Here is a 12972-nt window from a genome sequence, read left to right as displayed (position 1 = left end):
CACCCTCCTCTCCCTAATTTCATCCTGCTTCCTAAAAATACGAATCCCTAGTGTTTATTGAGCACTTATTATGAGCCAGACACTTACCACCTATGAACTGACTTCATTCTCACAACCATATATATGAGGGTCATGTCATTAATATGTCCATTTTACAAATGGAGAAACTGATGCCCAGAGAGGTGACTTGCCCAAAATCTTACAGTAGGGAGGGGCAGAGCCAGGATATGGATCCAATCAGGCTGGATTCTGGGCCTGCACTCAAAGGAGCTAGCCTGCCTGCAGGCCCTGAGCCCACTCCCACAACCCTAGCAGCACTGACCCTGGATGATGGCCAGCAGGATGACGATGACGAAGAAGAAGAAGGTGATGTCGAAGACCACTCTGTACAGCTCATATTCATCGCCTGCTGGGTCCTCAATCTCATCCCCGATGCCCCCACCAGCTCGGACACCCACGTACATGTGAAACAAGTAACACTGCAGGGACAGGGTGAGAAGCATACTGGTCACACGTTCGATAACTCGGCATTCATCGAGTCTCTGTGGGGCCCTGGGCTAGTGGGCAGGAGACACAGCAATGACAGAGATGGCCCTGGGCTCTGCCCTCACAGGGCTCACAAACATGGCACCAGAAATGATCAGGGCTATGAAGGGGAGAACACAGGAAGAGGGGTCAGGGCTGGGATGAGGGAGGCACAGTGTGATTAGGGTAAGATGGGGAAGCACAGGAAGCTTTGAAACTTGAGAGCCAGGGTGAGCAGGTGCAGCTTCCTGGAAGAGGGGACATGTGTGAGTTGGAACATGAAGCAGGTGTTAGGTGGGAGACAGTGTTCCAGGCAGAGAAAACCACATGTGCTACGTCACCACTGGGGAGGAAAGAATATATTTTGCTCCCGTGAGGAACTGAAAGAGGTTCAGTGAGGTTAGAAAATAGAGATCCTGTGAGCAAGAGCAGGGAGAGAGATGAGGCCCAACCAATGGTCAGAGAGGGTTTCCTGTAGGAGGCAGCATTTAAGTGGAAAAAATAGGGGTCAAGTGAAGGGGTGTGTGTGCATGTAGGGCCAGGGTGGGAGGCAGAGAGAATGTCAGAAGCAAAGGGCTTGGGTTAGGAGGAAACACATAATCTCAGGGGAAGTGAAAGAGGATCAGGCAGCCAGAGAGCAAAAAGCAAGAAAGACTGTGGTTAGACTCAGCAACTTGAGCTTTTCCCTGGCTTTGTAAGCCATGGCAAGGGGATTTAGTTTAATCCACGTGGCATTAGGGAGCCACGAGAAAGTTCTATGCAGAGTGGGGGACACCACCTATCTGGATCTTGGGAGAGATTCACATTTGCTATTTCTGTGTCCCCAGGAAGTGAGAAAACCCAGATGTCTTGGGGAAAAGCTAAGGCCAGTGACTGGTGGAAACAAGGCTATGAGTGGCAAGACCAGGCTTGGTGGGGTCTCAGATGTCAGGCTGAGGAGCTGGACTGTGTCCTGAGAGCATGGTGCCAAGATTATAGGACATTTTCTCAGATAAAAACCTGAGATGATCCTTTCAACTGTGCCCCATGCCTCCAGTAGGTTAAACTCAGTTTAGGTTATGACCACCATTATTGTAATAGAAGACAAAATAGAAACGTGTGGCATGCTGGTACTTCCATGAAACTTCCAATTATGGAAAACGATGGCGGTAGCTAACATTTACAATCCTTAACACATACATTCCAGGCACTGTTCTCAGATATTTAAGTCTAAGATGGTCAGGGAGCATCACTGAGGCCTAAAAGCAGCCCTAGGCTGTAGATACTGTTACTGTACATCTACTTGACAGGCGGGGACCCCAGAGCATGGCAAGGTTGAGTAGCCTGGCCAAGATCACATGGCTTGGGACAGAGTGGCAGGGACACTTTGCCTGAGTGCTTTTCCAAAAAGAATAGCTTTAAAGGCTCAGATGATGCTATACCAAGGGCTGACATTGACTGAGCACTGATTATGTGCCCAGTACCGTTCAAAGTACCTCACAAGCGTCAGCTCACAGTAAGTCTACGAGGCAGGTGCTATTTATTATTAACCCCCTCTACAGCAGGGAAAACTAAGGGTCAGGGATGGTTAAGTCACTTGCCCAAGAGCGTTAGGGGGAGGGGCTTACTGTCATCATGTCATCGCACTTCATGTCAGGCTCGTCTTCATCCTCGCTCTTGTTGTAGAACTTGCGGAAGAAGTTGAAGGCCACCACCGTGTACAGGTAAACCACCACCGCTAGGAGGCCTACGGTCATCACCAGCTGGGGACAGGCAGGGGCACGTCAGTGCGCGATTGGCTTGCCCCTCCCCCCTGCCCCGCCTTCCCTTTCCTTTACTTGGGTGGCCCAGCCTTGCCCCTCGCCCCTCCACCCCTACTCAGACTGCTAAGCTGATCCCTGCCAGGCTCACACCCCTCCATCAGGTCCCCTCCACACCTGTTTCCCATTGTGGGTGACAGAGGAGAGGATGGTGCGCAGCGTCTTGACTCCCATGGCAATGTCCAGGAGGTGGGCAGCAAAGAAGAAGTTGTTGTAGTGTCCCAGGAGGGACATCACCATGTACCAGCCCAGGTACAGGAAAGACTGTGGGCACACAGGGTCAGGGGTCAGGAGTCAGTCCCTAGTCAGGGATGCCTAGGGGCCCACAATGCTACTAGGGCCATTTTCCAGCAGGTCCCTCCCTCCCTACTGACCCCTCCTTACATTGTCTGTGAAGATGACCCCGAACTTCCAGATCTGGTACTTGATGTCGATGGACATAAGCCTGTGAAGGGTGGGGAGAAGAGGGATGGCCAGATGCCTGAGGGTCAGAACCCTGGCCAACTCCCTGCCTGCCCCAGGCCTGCATGGGGTTGACCCAGCTCACCAGGTAAGCAGCCCGGGCGGTGGTTCAGGCTTGCGCTCATGGTGGACTGTAATCTCCAATGAGGCCAGATCCATGCCCAGCAGTTCGGCGATCCGCTCTCGCCCATAGATGTCCCCGTGCTTGTCTAGGACCTGCACAGAAGAGGTTGGGTCATGCAGACACAGTTGGAGTGGGGGAGGGCCATGACCAGCACAGGGGATTCTGGGGACACTAAGAACTTTGTGTGAGAAATTGGGGGTACATTTTCCTAGGGAGAAGGGCCAGGGCTTTCTTTGGATCCTCAGGGAGAGAGCCCAATAACAATAAAGGTCCAGCTGAATCATTAGTCAAATTAATTGGGATAATTTCTTACTATTAGGTAGGTAAGCAAGGAATCATATATAATTGGGTCACTTATCATCTATAAACTTATCTCCTCCACTCACCTCCTCACTCACTCTGCTGCAGATACCCACCTCTTCTCAGTTCCTCAAATACACCAGGAACACTCCTGCCTCAGGGCCTTTGCACTGGCTGTTGCCGCTTCCTAGGATTCTTCCCCCAGATTTCTACCTGGCTCACTCCCTCACTTCCTTATGAATTAGCATGTCCTTTCCTGACCACCCTACATGAAAGAGCAACCTTTCTTGGCCAACACACACCTCTTCACTGCCTTTTTTCTTCTAGAGCACTTACCACCACTTGAATGCTATAAACATGTTCATCAAATGTCTTTCCAATTCGAGTATCAGAATTACTGTTGTGTTTACTGCTGGATTCCAGGTCTCTAGAATGTTCTTGGCATATAGTAGGTACTCAATGAACATTTGTTGAGTGAATAAATGATGGTAATGGCCAACACTTATCTAGTGTTTTCCTTTATGCCAAATACTGCTCACGTAGTAGGTCATATAATCTTTACAACAACCCCATGGAGTTGGCCCTATTATCACCTCACTCTGAATATGAAGGAAACAGGCACAGAATGGTCGACACAGCTCGGAGTAGAAAAGCAGGCGATCTGGCTCCTGAGTCTGTGTGCTTATAAGAGTATGCCTCACTTCCTCCCTCAAAGCTAATATTTATGGAGTACTCACTCTGTGCCAGGCACTATGCCATGCTCATTACCTGCATCATCTTATTACAGAGAGGGAGGGGTGATTAGTATGCCCATTCCCAGATGGACAAACTGAGGTTGCACACAGAGCAAGTCGTTGATAGGGCTGGGATGGCCTGGTGGCAGCAAGGGAACCAGCCCAGGAGGCCCTGCCACCTCCCCATCCATGCCCTCTCACCTTCCGCTTGACAAACTTGTCCCAGTAGTTGCTGGGGAAGGACCTGTCAAGAGAGATAGACCACAAGATGTCAGAGCAGGAGGGAATAGGAACTACAAGCCAGGCCAGGGTGGTTTGAAATACCAATGTTTTTCTTACAGGGGACCCCGCACGCTCACCTGGGGTCCAGCTCTGAAGACCTAGGCCTAGTGAAGTTTGCCTCAGGCCAACCATTACCCCCACTGCTGTCTTTTGGTGGAGCCCAGGTGAGGCAGGGGGCTTGCATCCAGAGCCCAGATGTACAAAAAGACCCAGACCTGCACTCAAGTGCGGAGGACTCCCAGCCAGTCGCCTGGTCCTGCTCCAGCTCTGGAGGGAGGGGTGCGCCTTCTCACACAGTTTTATGTAATGTTACTTGATGATTCTGGCCTTTTACTGACCAGTTTTCTGACTGATAAGTTGATGCCCTAGCACCCTGCAAAGGTAACCAATGTTTTTTTGTTTTTGTTTTTGCAAGGGGATGGGGTGGAGTGGAGATAATCATGAATCCATGGATTTAGACCTATTTGATGTGTTTTAATTCATGGTACTCCCTATTCTCAATGCTCAAGTTGTCCCTGATTTGTTCATGGGGAGCCCCTCCTAGCTGGCATGGTGCCATTTTTCAGCGAGGACGTCCTTGCTCTCTGACACAACAGGATAATCAGGCTCATCGTGCGCTTACCCACAGTCCCACACATTGCTCTCACACACTCTCATTCCCTCTCTGGGCTCAGTTTAAAAAACAAATGATTTTGTATTTCCCACTCACAGCGCCTGGGTGAGAATCCCACATGGGGGCAGGGTTTAAAATGCAAGTTCCTGGGCTTCACTCCAGACTTTCTAAACCAGAATCTCCAAGGCCAGGGCCCAGGAGTGTCCAACTGTCCAACACCCCTGCAGGTACTTTAGTGCACACGAAATGTGTCTGCATTACAGAGAGGAAGCCCAAGGCTCGGGGGAATGAGTCAGGGCTGGCCCTGACCAAAACCCTGGTCTTTGGAGGAGGCCAGGACTGGAGTGGAAACCCAGCTCTGCTCTCGCCCACTAGGCTGGGGGCTGGGCACTCACGGTGTGTTAAGCACCAGACGGTCCCACTGCCCTTTCACATCGTCGTCCTCAGGCTGCTCGGTGATGTAGAGGCCATCAAATTCCAGCTTCCGGGCCAGCTCCTTCTCCCGCTTAAAGATCACCAGGGGCACCTAGATTGTGCAGGGAGGCAAACGGGCTGGCGTCAGGCGCCTCAGGAGACCACAGCCTCAGCAGGTGCCAGGATATCTTGAAGGAGCCTGTGAGCCCCCACATGAGAGGAGCCTTCCCAGTGATCAGGTTAGGGATGGGGAAGCAGGGGCAGAGGGGTCAGGGCTAGGATGGGAGAAAAGCAGGAGAGCCCAGAAGTAGTGCCTGATGCAGCCTGGGCTTCCCAAGGGAGGGAGGTCTGAACTCAGATCCTAAAGATGAATAAAACAGAGGTAGGTGAAAGGAGGTGGAAGTGGGGCAAAGCATTCCAGGCAGAGGGAACAGCATATGGGAAAGTTCTAAGCTAAAGAACTCTGTTCATCTAGTTGTAAAATATCAAGATTTGCTAAAATGGTCAGCGCTTATGGAATCCAAATTGAAACTCTCATAACACTGCTTATGGGGGATCACAAACCTCAGGCATAGTTGATGTCAGAATCCACATCCCCATTAGAACCCATGTTATATCTGAGACCCCAGAGACCCCAAAAACCCCAGAGATCTTAATTCACCAACTGACCAACATGCAGAAAATACTCCACATAACAAAATCTGCCTCCTGATCCAGAAATGAACATAGTCATAGGACCTGGATCCCCAGCTATGACCCGCATCAGTTCCCAGTTTGAATATTCTTGCTAAAGACCCCAATCCTGTACCCATCCCCCAGCCCTTACCCCAACATCAGGGGCCCCTCTGTCCCAACCACTGTGTGAGATCCCCAGCCCCTGCCCCAGGGCCTCTCTCAGCCAGTCCCCTTACCCTCAACATGCAAGCCCTTGCTCGGAAACATGGTCATGGCCCACCTTGAGGCAGTTGTAGCCAATGATGCAGAGAAAGGCCACCAGTGTATGCAGCAGGCTCAAGCAGCGCAAGGCAGGCTCCATGTAGCCCGTGCTCTCCTCCAGGAAGTAGTATACCATGTTCTCATCTTCGTCATCCTCAGCTTCTTCACCGGCCCCTGAGCCCCAGCCAGAGCCGCCGCCAGACCCTGTGCCTGCCAGGTCCCCAGCTGCTGAGCCCTCCAAGTCATCCTCCCCTGGTGGGGAGTCTGAGACCTGAAGGGGAGCAGAGGTCAGTCACGGGGGCAGGGTGACCCCGGTGAACTAGCACCTGGTCAGCCAATAGCAGAACCCACTAAAGAAATTAACGGCCTCCATTTCTGAGTTGTACTGGGCCCCAGTTCGATATAGTCTTGGAAGGACTGTCAATCAAGATCAAGGGGTGGGCCCAGAACCCTAGCGAGCAAATCAAACTCTGTCCTGGGAATCTCACTACTGAGCTGAGTAACAGGAGAACTGAACGCAGAGTCGACCATCTTAGTAGTGGAGCCTTAAAGAGACTGACTGCTAATATTTACACTAATACTAAAATCAGTAGTAGCTGACATTTACACAGCTGTTTCTGTATGCCAGGTACTGTTCTCAGTCATGCAGCCAGTGAGTGATGGAGCCAGGATTCAATCTCACAGAGCCATGCTCTGATCACTCTGCTAGACACTTCTCTGTCCTGTTACCTAGATCCCTGACAGGACCCCAAAGATCCCTTTGTCCTTCAGGAGGCCTGGTTCTTAACCCTTTCCTTCCATTCCATGAGTTTCCCATTTCCTCCTCCCTACAAATTTCTCTTTAGCTTATGTGAAAACCAAGAAGTTTAACTGAATCAATGAGTGTTGCAGAGGCGAAGTCCTGCGCCCAGGGACATAGGGCAGACAAGTGTAGAGCTGAGCATGGAACCCAGAACTGGCTCCCTGTTCTAACTCCTACAGGCACTCAGGCATCTGTCCAGATGAACCCACACACCCACACTCAACCCCAGTGGGGTCCCAAGATCTAGGTGTCCAGCCTGAACCCTTCTGGGAATCCCGGGCTCAACACCTTGTCCCTGGTGAACTGCAGGGGCCCTGTGAACTTGTTAGGGGCTGAGCCTCCCGCCCCACAGCCCAGATCCTCCTGGCCCCTCATGACCACTACCTTATAAAACAGCAAGATGAAGTTGATTGCAAACGCCAAGAAGAGGGCAAGGAATCGTAGGGTGTAGAAGTTCCGGGAGAGGTAGTTCTATGATGAGGAGAGAAAGAGAAAGAGAGCTCGCAGGCCACCCTCTTCCCATAATACAAGCACCTGGGTCCTCAATATTTGGTCCCACAACCTCCTACTTATTGAGTACCTACTGTATATCAAGACCTGGGCTAAGAGCTTTATTTGCATGAACTTGTTTCTCACTCCACTCTGTGAAGTGGTTACTGCTGGTATGCCCACTTTATAGATGAGGAAACTGAGGCTCAGGGAGACAAGATGCCTTGCTCAAGGTCACATAGCCAAGAAGTGACAGACCTGGGGTTTGAAACCAGGCAGTCAAGCTCCAGAGTCCAGTTTCCCAACCCCTCTGCTCTGCTGCAGAGGTTACCTGTGTGAGGTTACCCTGTCTGCTTTACCTCAGACAGAGCACACCTGCTTCCATCTTTCCCGTTTTGTCCTCTCCACCTTTCTCTCCATCTTCATTTCCCCCAGAAACCCTCACGGAACTACCTTCTGTCCAGCATCTTTCCCTTAGCCCCTCATGTCCGGCTGGCCCTGGGAGAGGAGACAGGAGATGGAGCCCTGGGCTCTCCTCTCCCAAATGCCCTCCCGTCTTCCTTCCTGGATGAGATGAATTCTCCTATTGGTCCCCCCAATAGGAGTAGCTGGGGCTGGTGGGGTGGCTCCAACCCGAAGGCTGACAGCCAAGAAACAGGCCATGGCAAGAGGAACAGAGCTGTGGCCTTAGAGGGGTTTAGCTCCAGACAGAGGATTTAGCTCCAGCATGGGAGTGGGATGCCCAAGCAGGTAGCCTCAGATGAGCAAAGGTGTGGAGGTTGAAATAGGGAAGAGCCAAGTGGGGGACCTCAAAATGCTGCCCTGTGCCCAGGTCCTGGCTCCGTCTGGGGCCATCTCTGCCTCTTCCCAGCCTGGCTCTCGCTCAAGAACAGGATGGGGAGAGGTGGCGTGAAGAGGGAGTTTCAGCATGCCCTTGCTGGGTCCTCACCAGGAACTTGACTCTCTGCACTTCCAGTTCTCCCCAGAATTCCAGGCCCCCACCTCTGGTCTCCTTCTTTGGCTGGGGTGGAGGAGGTGCTGTCTTCTTGGGGGGTTCTGGTGGGAGCTCGGGGACTTCTTCCTTCTCCCCATTCTCAGCACTGCAGGGCAGAACAGAGTGAGGAGATGCCCTAGCAATTTGTCCATTCATTCATTCAAAGCCGTGCCCTGGGGGCCCACCCCCATTCCTGGCCCAGGTGTAGATGGTACTGGGAACGTAGTGATGAGACAGCCTCAGGCCCTGTCCTCATGGGCTCCAGTCCAGTGGAGTGCAGATCTGTCACCAGGCACTGGCAACCCAGTGTGGTCAGGGCTGGCGTGAGGATGCTCAAAGCATTGTGGGAGCCCAGAGGAGACACCTCTTCAACTTAGGGGGGGGGGGGTGTGTGTCAGGGTAGGCTTGAGCCAAAATGGGGAAGATGAGGAAGACTGAGGTGAAGCATAGGGGGAGGTGTTCTGGGCAGAGTCCTGTACCCCCAAAGGCTTGGGGGTAAGAGAGGAACACTCATTTCTCTTCTCCCTTTCACAGAGCCCCACCTTTGGGCCTGAGCTAGATGATGCTGAGGACACTGGGTGACCAGGACAGCCTCCTGGCTCGGGCCCTGACCTCAGGAGACTCACAGTCCAGGAGGGAGGCAACGATAGAGGCTGTGCCCTTTGGGCCCCAAGGCCACTCACTCGGCTTTCTCGGGCTCGGGCTCAGGTTCTGGCTCTGGCTCTGGAGGCAGCTCCTCTTCCTCTCCATCCACCTGGTGGCAGGGCAAGCGTCAGAGCCGAGCCCCCACCCGAGTGCCTCTCTGAGCTGACCCGCTGCTCACCTCTGTGCCCCCTTCTGCTCAGTTCCCTGGGGCCACCTAAGTTTTACAATCCCCCCCACTGGAAGGAAGAGGGATTATGACTCTCACTTTACAGAAGGGAGACTGAGGCTCAGAGAGGTGGAGCACCTTGCCCAGGCACGGTGCAGGCTCAGGCTGACTCCAAACGGGGCTCTTCTCCCCACGTTTCCCATCCGTTTGAGGAGCCTACCTCATGGGGTACTCATAGCACCAAGGGCCTGAGGACGCTGGGGGGTCCTTGGTCACGCGGGGGACTTATTCCCCACAACCGTCTGTATCTCCCAGCGCCTTTCCCAGTGGCCTTGACTCCACCTCGGTTGTTTTTAGTTTTTGGTCCTGTTTCCCCTCAAATGCCGTCTTGGGGTCTCTCGCTCTCTGTGGCCCCAGATATGTCTCTCCCAGAAACACCACCTTTCCCCCCGGGAGCCTCTCTCCAGGTCTCCACCTGAGCCCATTCCTGTGTCTGAGTGTCTGTCTGTCTCTCTCTCTGCGCATCCCTGTCTCTGAGGGTCTCCCTCCCCCTCATGTCTCTCCTAACCCCAAGCTCTCCCAGCCCCAAAGCGCCCCGGCCCCTCCGCCGCACTCTCACCCCCAGCTTCCTCTTGAGGATGGGGGAGCCCTCCGGCGTGGGCGGCTCCACCGGCGTCGTGTCACCCATGTCCCCGAGGCCTCCCGGGGCCCCTTCGATGCGGAAGGGGCCGCCCCTGTCAGCCGCGGCCACAGCGCGGTCCGCGCCCCCGGGGCCGGCCTCGCGCGCAGCCCCCTCCTCGCCCGCGCCCTCCGCCGCGTCGCCGGCCTCCTCGCCCTCGCCCTCGCCGTCCGCGTCGCCACCGGCCCCGGCGGGCTGCTCGCCGTGCACCTCGTCGCCCGTGGGGTCGGGCATGCCCGCCAGCAGTTCGGTCACCGTCACCTTCTTGGCCCCTTCCACGAGCCCGCCGCCGAACAGCGAGCCCCAGAGCAGGCAGAGCGCGCCCGCCGCCAGCCCCGCGCCCGCCGCGCCCGCGCGCGCCACCGCCGCCCAGAGCAGCGAGCCCGCCGCCGCCGCCGCCTCCCGCGCCGTGAGCCGCCGCAGCCGCCGCACGCGCCGCCGCAGGCCGCGGTAGCTGAGGCCGCGCAGCGCCCGGGACAGCGCGGCCGCCACGCTCGCCGCCGCGCCCGCCGCCGGCCCCGCCGCGCCCTCGGGCCCCGCCGCGCCCTCCTCCGCGCCCTCCGCGCCCGCCTCGGCCGCCCCGTCGTCCTCGTCCTCCTCGGGCTCGCCCTCGGGCTCCGAGATCTGCGCGGCGATCTGCATCTCGAAGATGGTGTCCTCGCAGAAGCTGACGAACAGCTCCATCTTCTCCGACTCGCCGCCCTCGTTCACCACGTCGAAGATGAACTGGCGCTTGGACTCCTTCACCTGCGGCGCGGGGGCGGGGGCCCGGGGTCAGCGGAGCGGCCTCGGCTCTCCGCCTCGTTATTAACGACATTGTTTTATACTTAGTAGAGTTTAATCGCTTAAAGCGAAATCAGTGTTTCGTTATTAATAGTAAACGTATATAGCCCTTGTAGGTCCTCTTGTAAGAACTTCAACAAGGCCAGGCCCCGTACCAGGCATCTTGCATATAGTACCCTGTTCAACCCTCACGAACAACCCCTAGGGGCTCTTAACCCCATTTTACAGATGAGGAAACGGAGACCCAGAAAGTCACTGCTCTGGGGACATCGCTGAGGGGTGACATAGGTGGGACTGGAAATCCCAACGAGCTGGCTCCAGAATCCATGATTTTAGCTTCCTTGAGAGACAACATAGTGCCTGAGACAACAGCCAGCCTGCCTGGGTTCAAATCCCTATTCTGCTACTGAGTAGCTGGGTGATTTCCATGTAACTCTGGGCCTCAGTTTCCCCTTCCATAAGTTGGGGACAATGATAGGACCTACCTTATAGAGTTGGTGTGATGGTTAAGTGAGTTAATAGATGCTGGGTTAGAACAGCAGCTGGCACCTCATAAGTGCCACGTAGTGTTCGCTACTGTTATACCGCTGCAGGAATGCTCCAGGTCCACACCCGCACATGTGGACTCCCAACCAGCAGGGGAAAGTGGGCCGGGAAGGGGTGAGCAGGTGGAAGTTTGTGTTTAGAGGAATACACTAAAGGAATGAGTGTCACGTGGGGAGCATGAGACTGGCAAAGGGAAAGGCAGAGCTCCCTGAGCCTGGACAGGAGTATGAAGGGCCAGGGGTGAACCTGGACTTCTGGTGGATGCAGGGATGTGGCAGACATCTGGGCGCAAGGATGGTGCAACCACTTTTAGGCCACATTAGGGGTGGTAGTAAGTATGCAATGGTACCCCAAGGGACATAGTTGAGCATGCAAACTCTTGAGGATTCCTGTGGGCTATGGGAAGGAGCTGATGTGCAAGAGCCTTGAGAGGGCACCAGGACTAAGGGAGGAATCAGGTGCGAGGGCGTGGTGAAATGGGAAGATTGGGAAATACGTGACCATGTGGGGCTCAGTGTGCATGTGGAGATGGGCACACAGGGCAGGCAAGCAAGGGCCTGAGGCCAAAATGGGGGTGGAGGGAGGGGTCTACAATTCATAGGGTCAGTGCATGTGAGGCAGGCATAGTGTGCAAGGGGGCCCCAGGATCACTGCAGGGGCCCAGGACATGAGGACAGGGCTCGGTGTGGGCCATGAGTGCAGCTGTGCATGAGTTAGGTGTCCACTGAGGAGACATGAGGGGCCCAGCTGGTGAGGAGGTGATGGGAGTCAAAGCCTCCTGGGCTACAAGTGGGAAGGGGTGTGCAAGAATGTGTGGCCGAGTATGCAGGTGCCTGGGGGCATACGAGGAACAAAACGGAAGTGTGAGTTTAAGGGGAATGCAAGGTGTATGCAGGCTGGTGTGCAATGTGTGTGTGTGCAGGAGGGCCACCAGGGCAACAAGGGCATGGCTGGGGGCTGAGGTGTGTCAGGGGCATGTGCAAGTGGCAGAGAGTGAGTGATAGGATATACATGCAAGCTAAGTGTGTGAGGTGGGCCAGGGGTGTGCTAGGACCACATGAGTGTACTATCGGGGTAAGTGAATGTGTAAAGGCATGCAAACACTTGGGTTGGGCATAGGAGGGGCTGAGCCAGAGCCAAGAAGTAGGCCTCGCTGCCAAGGACATGTGGGGACTCCTATGGGATGTTTGAAAGGGTGGTCCAAGAGTGCATGGGTGATCATGAGTGTGCCAGGCTACAGTGAGGGCATGTAGGAGGTGAATGACTAAATGGACAGCCATATGGCACACCAGGGCTGCATCCGCTGAGTGAGTGTGCGAGATGTGGGTCCAGAATAGGTGGGATGGGCATTGTGTGCTAGTGCTAGGACCTGCGGGCACATACAGTGGCTGGCAAGGGCATGGTCCCCCAGGGCCCTCAAACCGAATGTGAAAAAATGTGGGCATGGATAGGCCAGGGCCAAGAGAGGGCACAACAGGCTCTGCTGGGAAGGTGAGCAAGGGCACTGCAGGGCCCATAAAATGTGTGCAGAAGGGTAGGCATGGGCTTGCACGTGCAGAGCAAGGACCCACCAGGATCTCCAGGCCATTCATGCGAAGCATGCACAGCCCCGAGTGGGGTCCCAGCGAGCGAGGAGCACGCCCCAGAAGCCCCGGGAGGCCAGCATGCAGGCGCGCGGC

At 54.9% G+C, this 12972-nt stretch overlaps 1 protein-coding gene across 2 annotated transcripts in view; it reads right to left on the bottom strand.

Moving 5' to 3' along the window:
• RYR1 (ryanodine receptor 1) overlaps positions 1 to 12972 on the bottom strand; it is a 98427-nt gene that overhangs the window by 817 nt on the left and 84638 nt on the right. For both annotated transcript variants that reach the window (XM_087826694.1, XM_087826693.1), the window contains 12 exons: positions 9905 to 10711; positions 9158 to 9228; positions 8430 to 8580; positions 7376 to 7462; positions 6209 to 6460; positions 5235 to 5365; positions 4146 to 4188; positions 2872 to 3002; positions 2709 to 2769; positions 2442 to 2588; positions 2133 to 2267; positions 323 to 479 (listed from right to left, as the gene is read on the bottom strand). In XM_087826694.1, coding sequence (XP_087682820.1) covers positions 323 to 479; positions 2133 to 2267; positions 2442 to 2588; positions 2709 to 2769; positions 2872 to 3002; positions 4146 to 4188; positions 5235 to 5365; positions 6209 to 6460; positions 7376 to 7462; positions 8430 to 8580; positions 9158 to 9228; positions 9905 to 10711 — 2173 coding nt within the window. The remainder of the gene's footprint in view (positions 1 to 322; positions 480 to 2132; positions 2268 to 2441; positions 2589 to 2708; positions 2770 to 2871; positions 3003 to 4145; positions 4189 to 5234; positions 5366 to 6208; positions 6461 to 7375; positions 7463 to 8429; positions 8581 to 9157; positions 9229 to 9904; positions 10712 to 12972) is intronic.

The sequence above is a fragment of the Miniopterus natalensis genome, chromosome 18 (assembly GCF_054644295.1).
Source record: "Miniopterus natalensis isolate mMinNat1 chromosome 18, mMinNat1.hap1, whole genome shotgun sequence".
In the NCBI taxonomy this organism is placed as follows: Eukaryota; Metazoa; Chordata; class Mammalia; order Chiroptera; family Miniopteridae; genus Miniopterus; species Miniopterus natalensis.
Note: the sequence above shows the minus strand (reverse complement) of the source record. Positions and strands in the feature narration are given on the sequence as shown.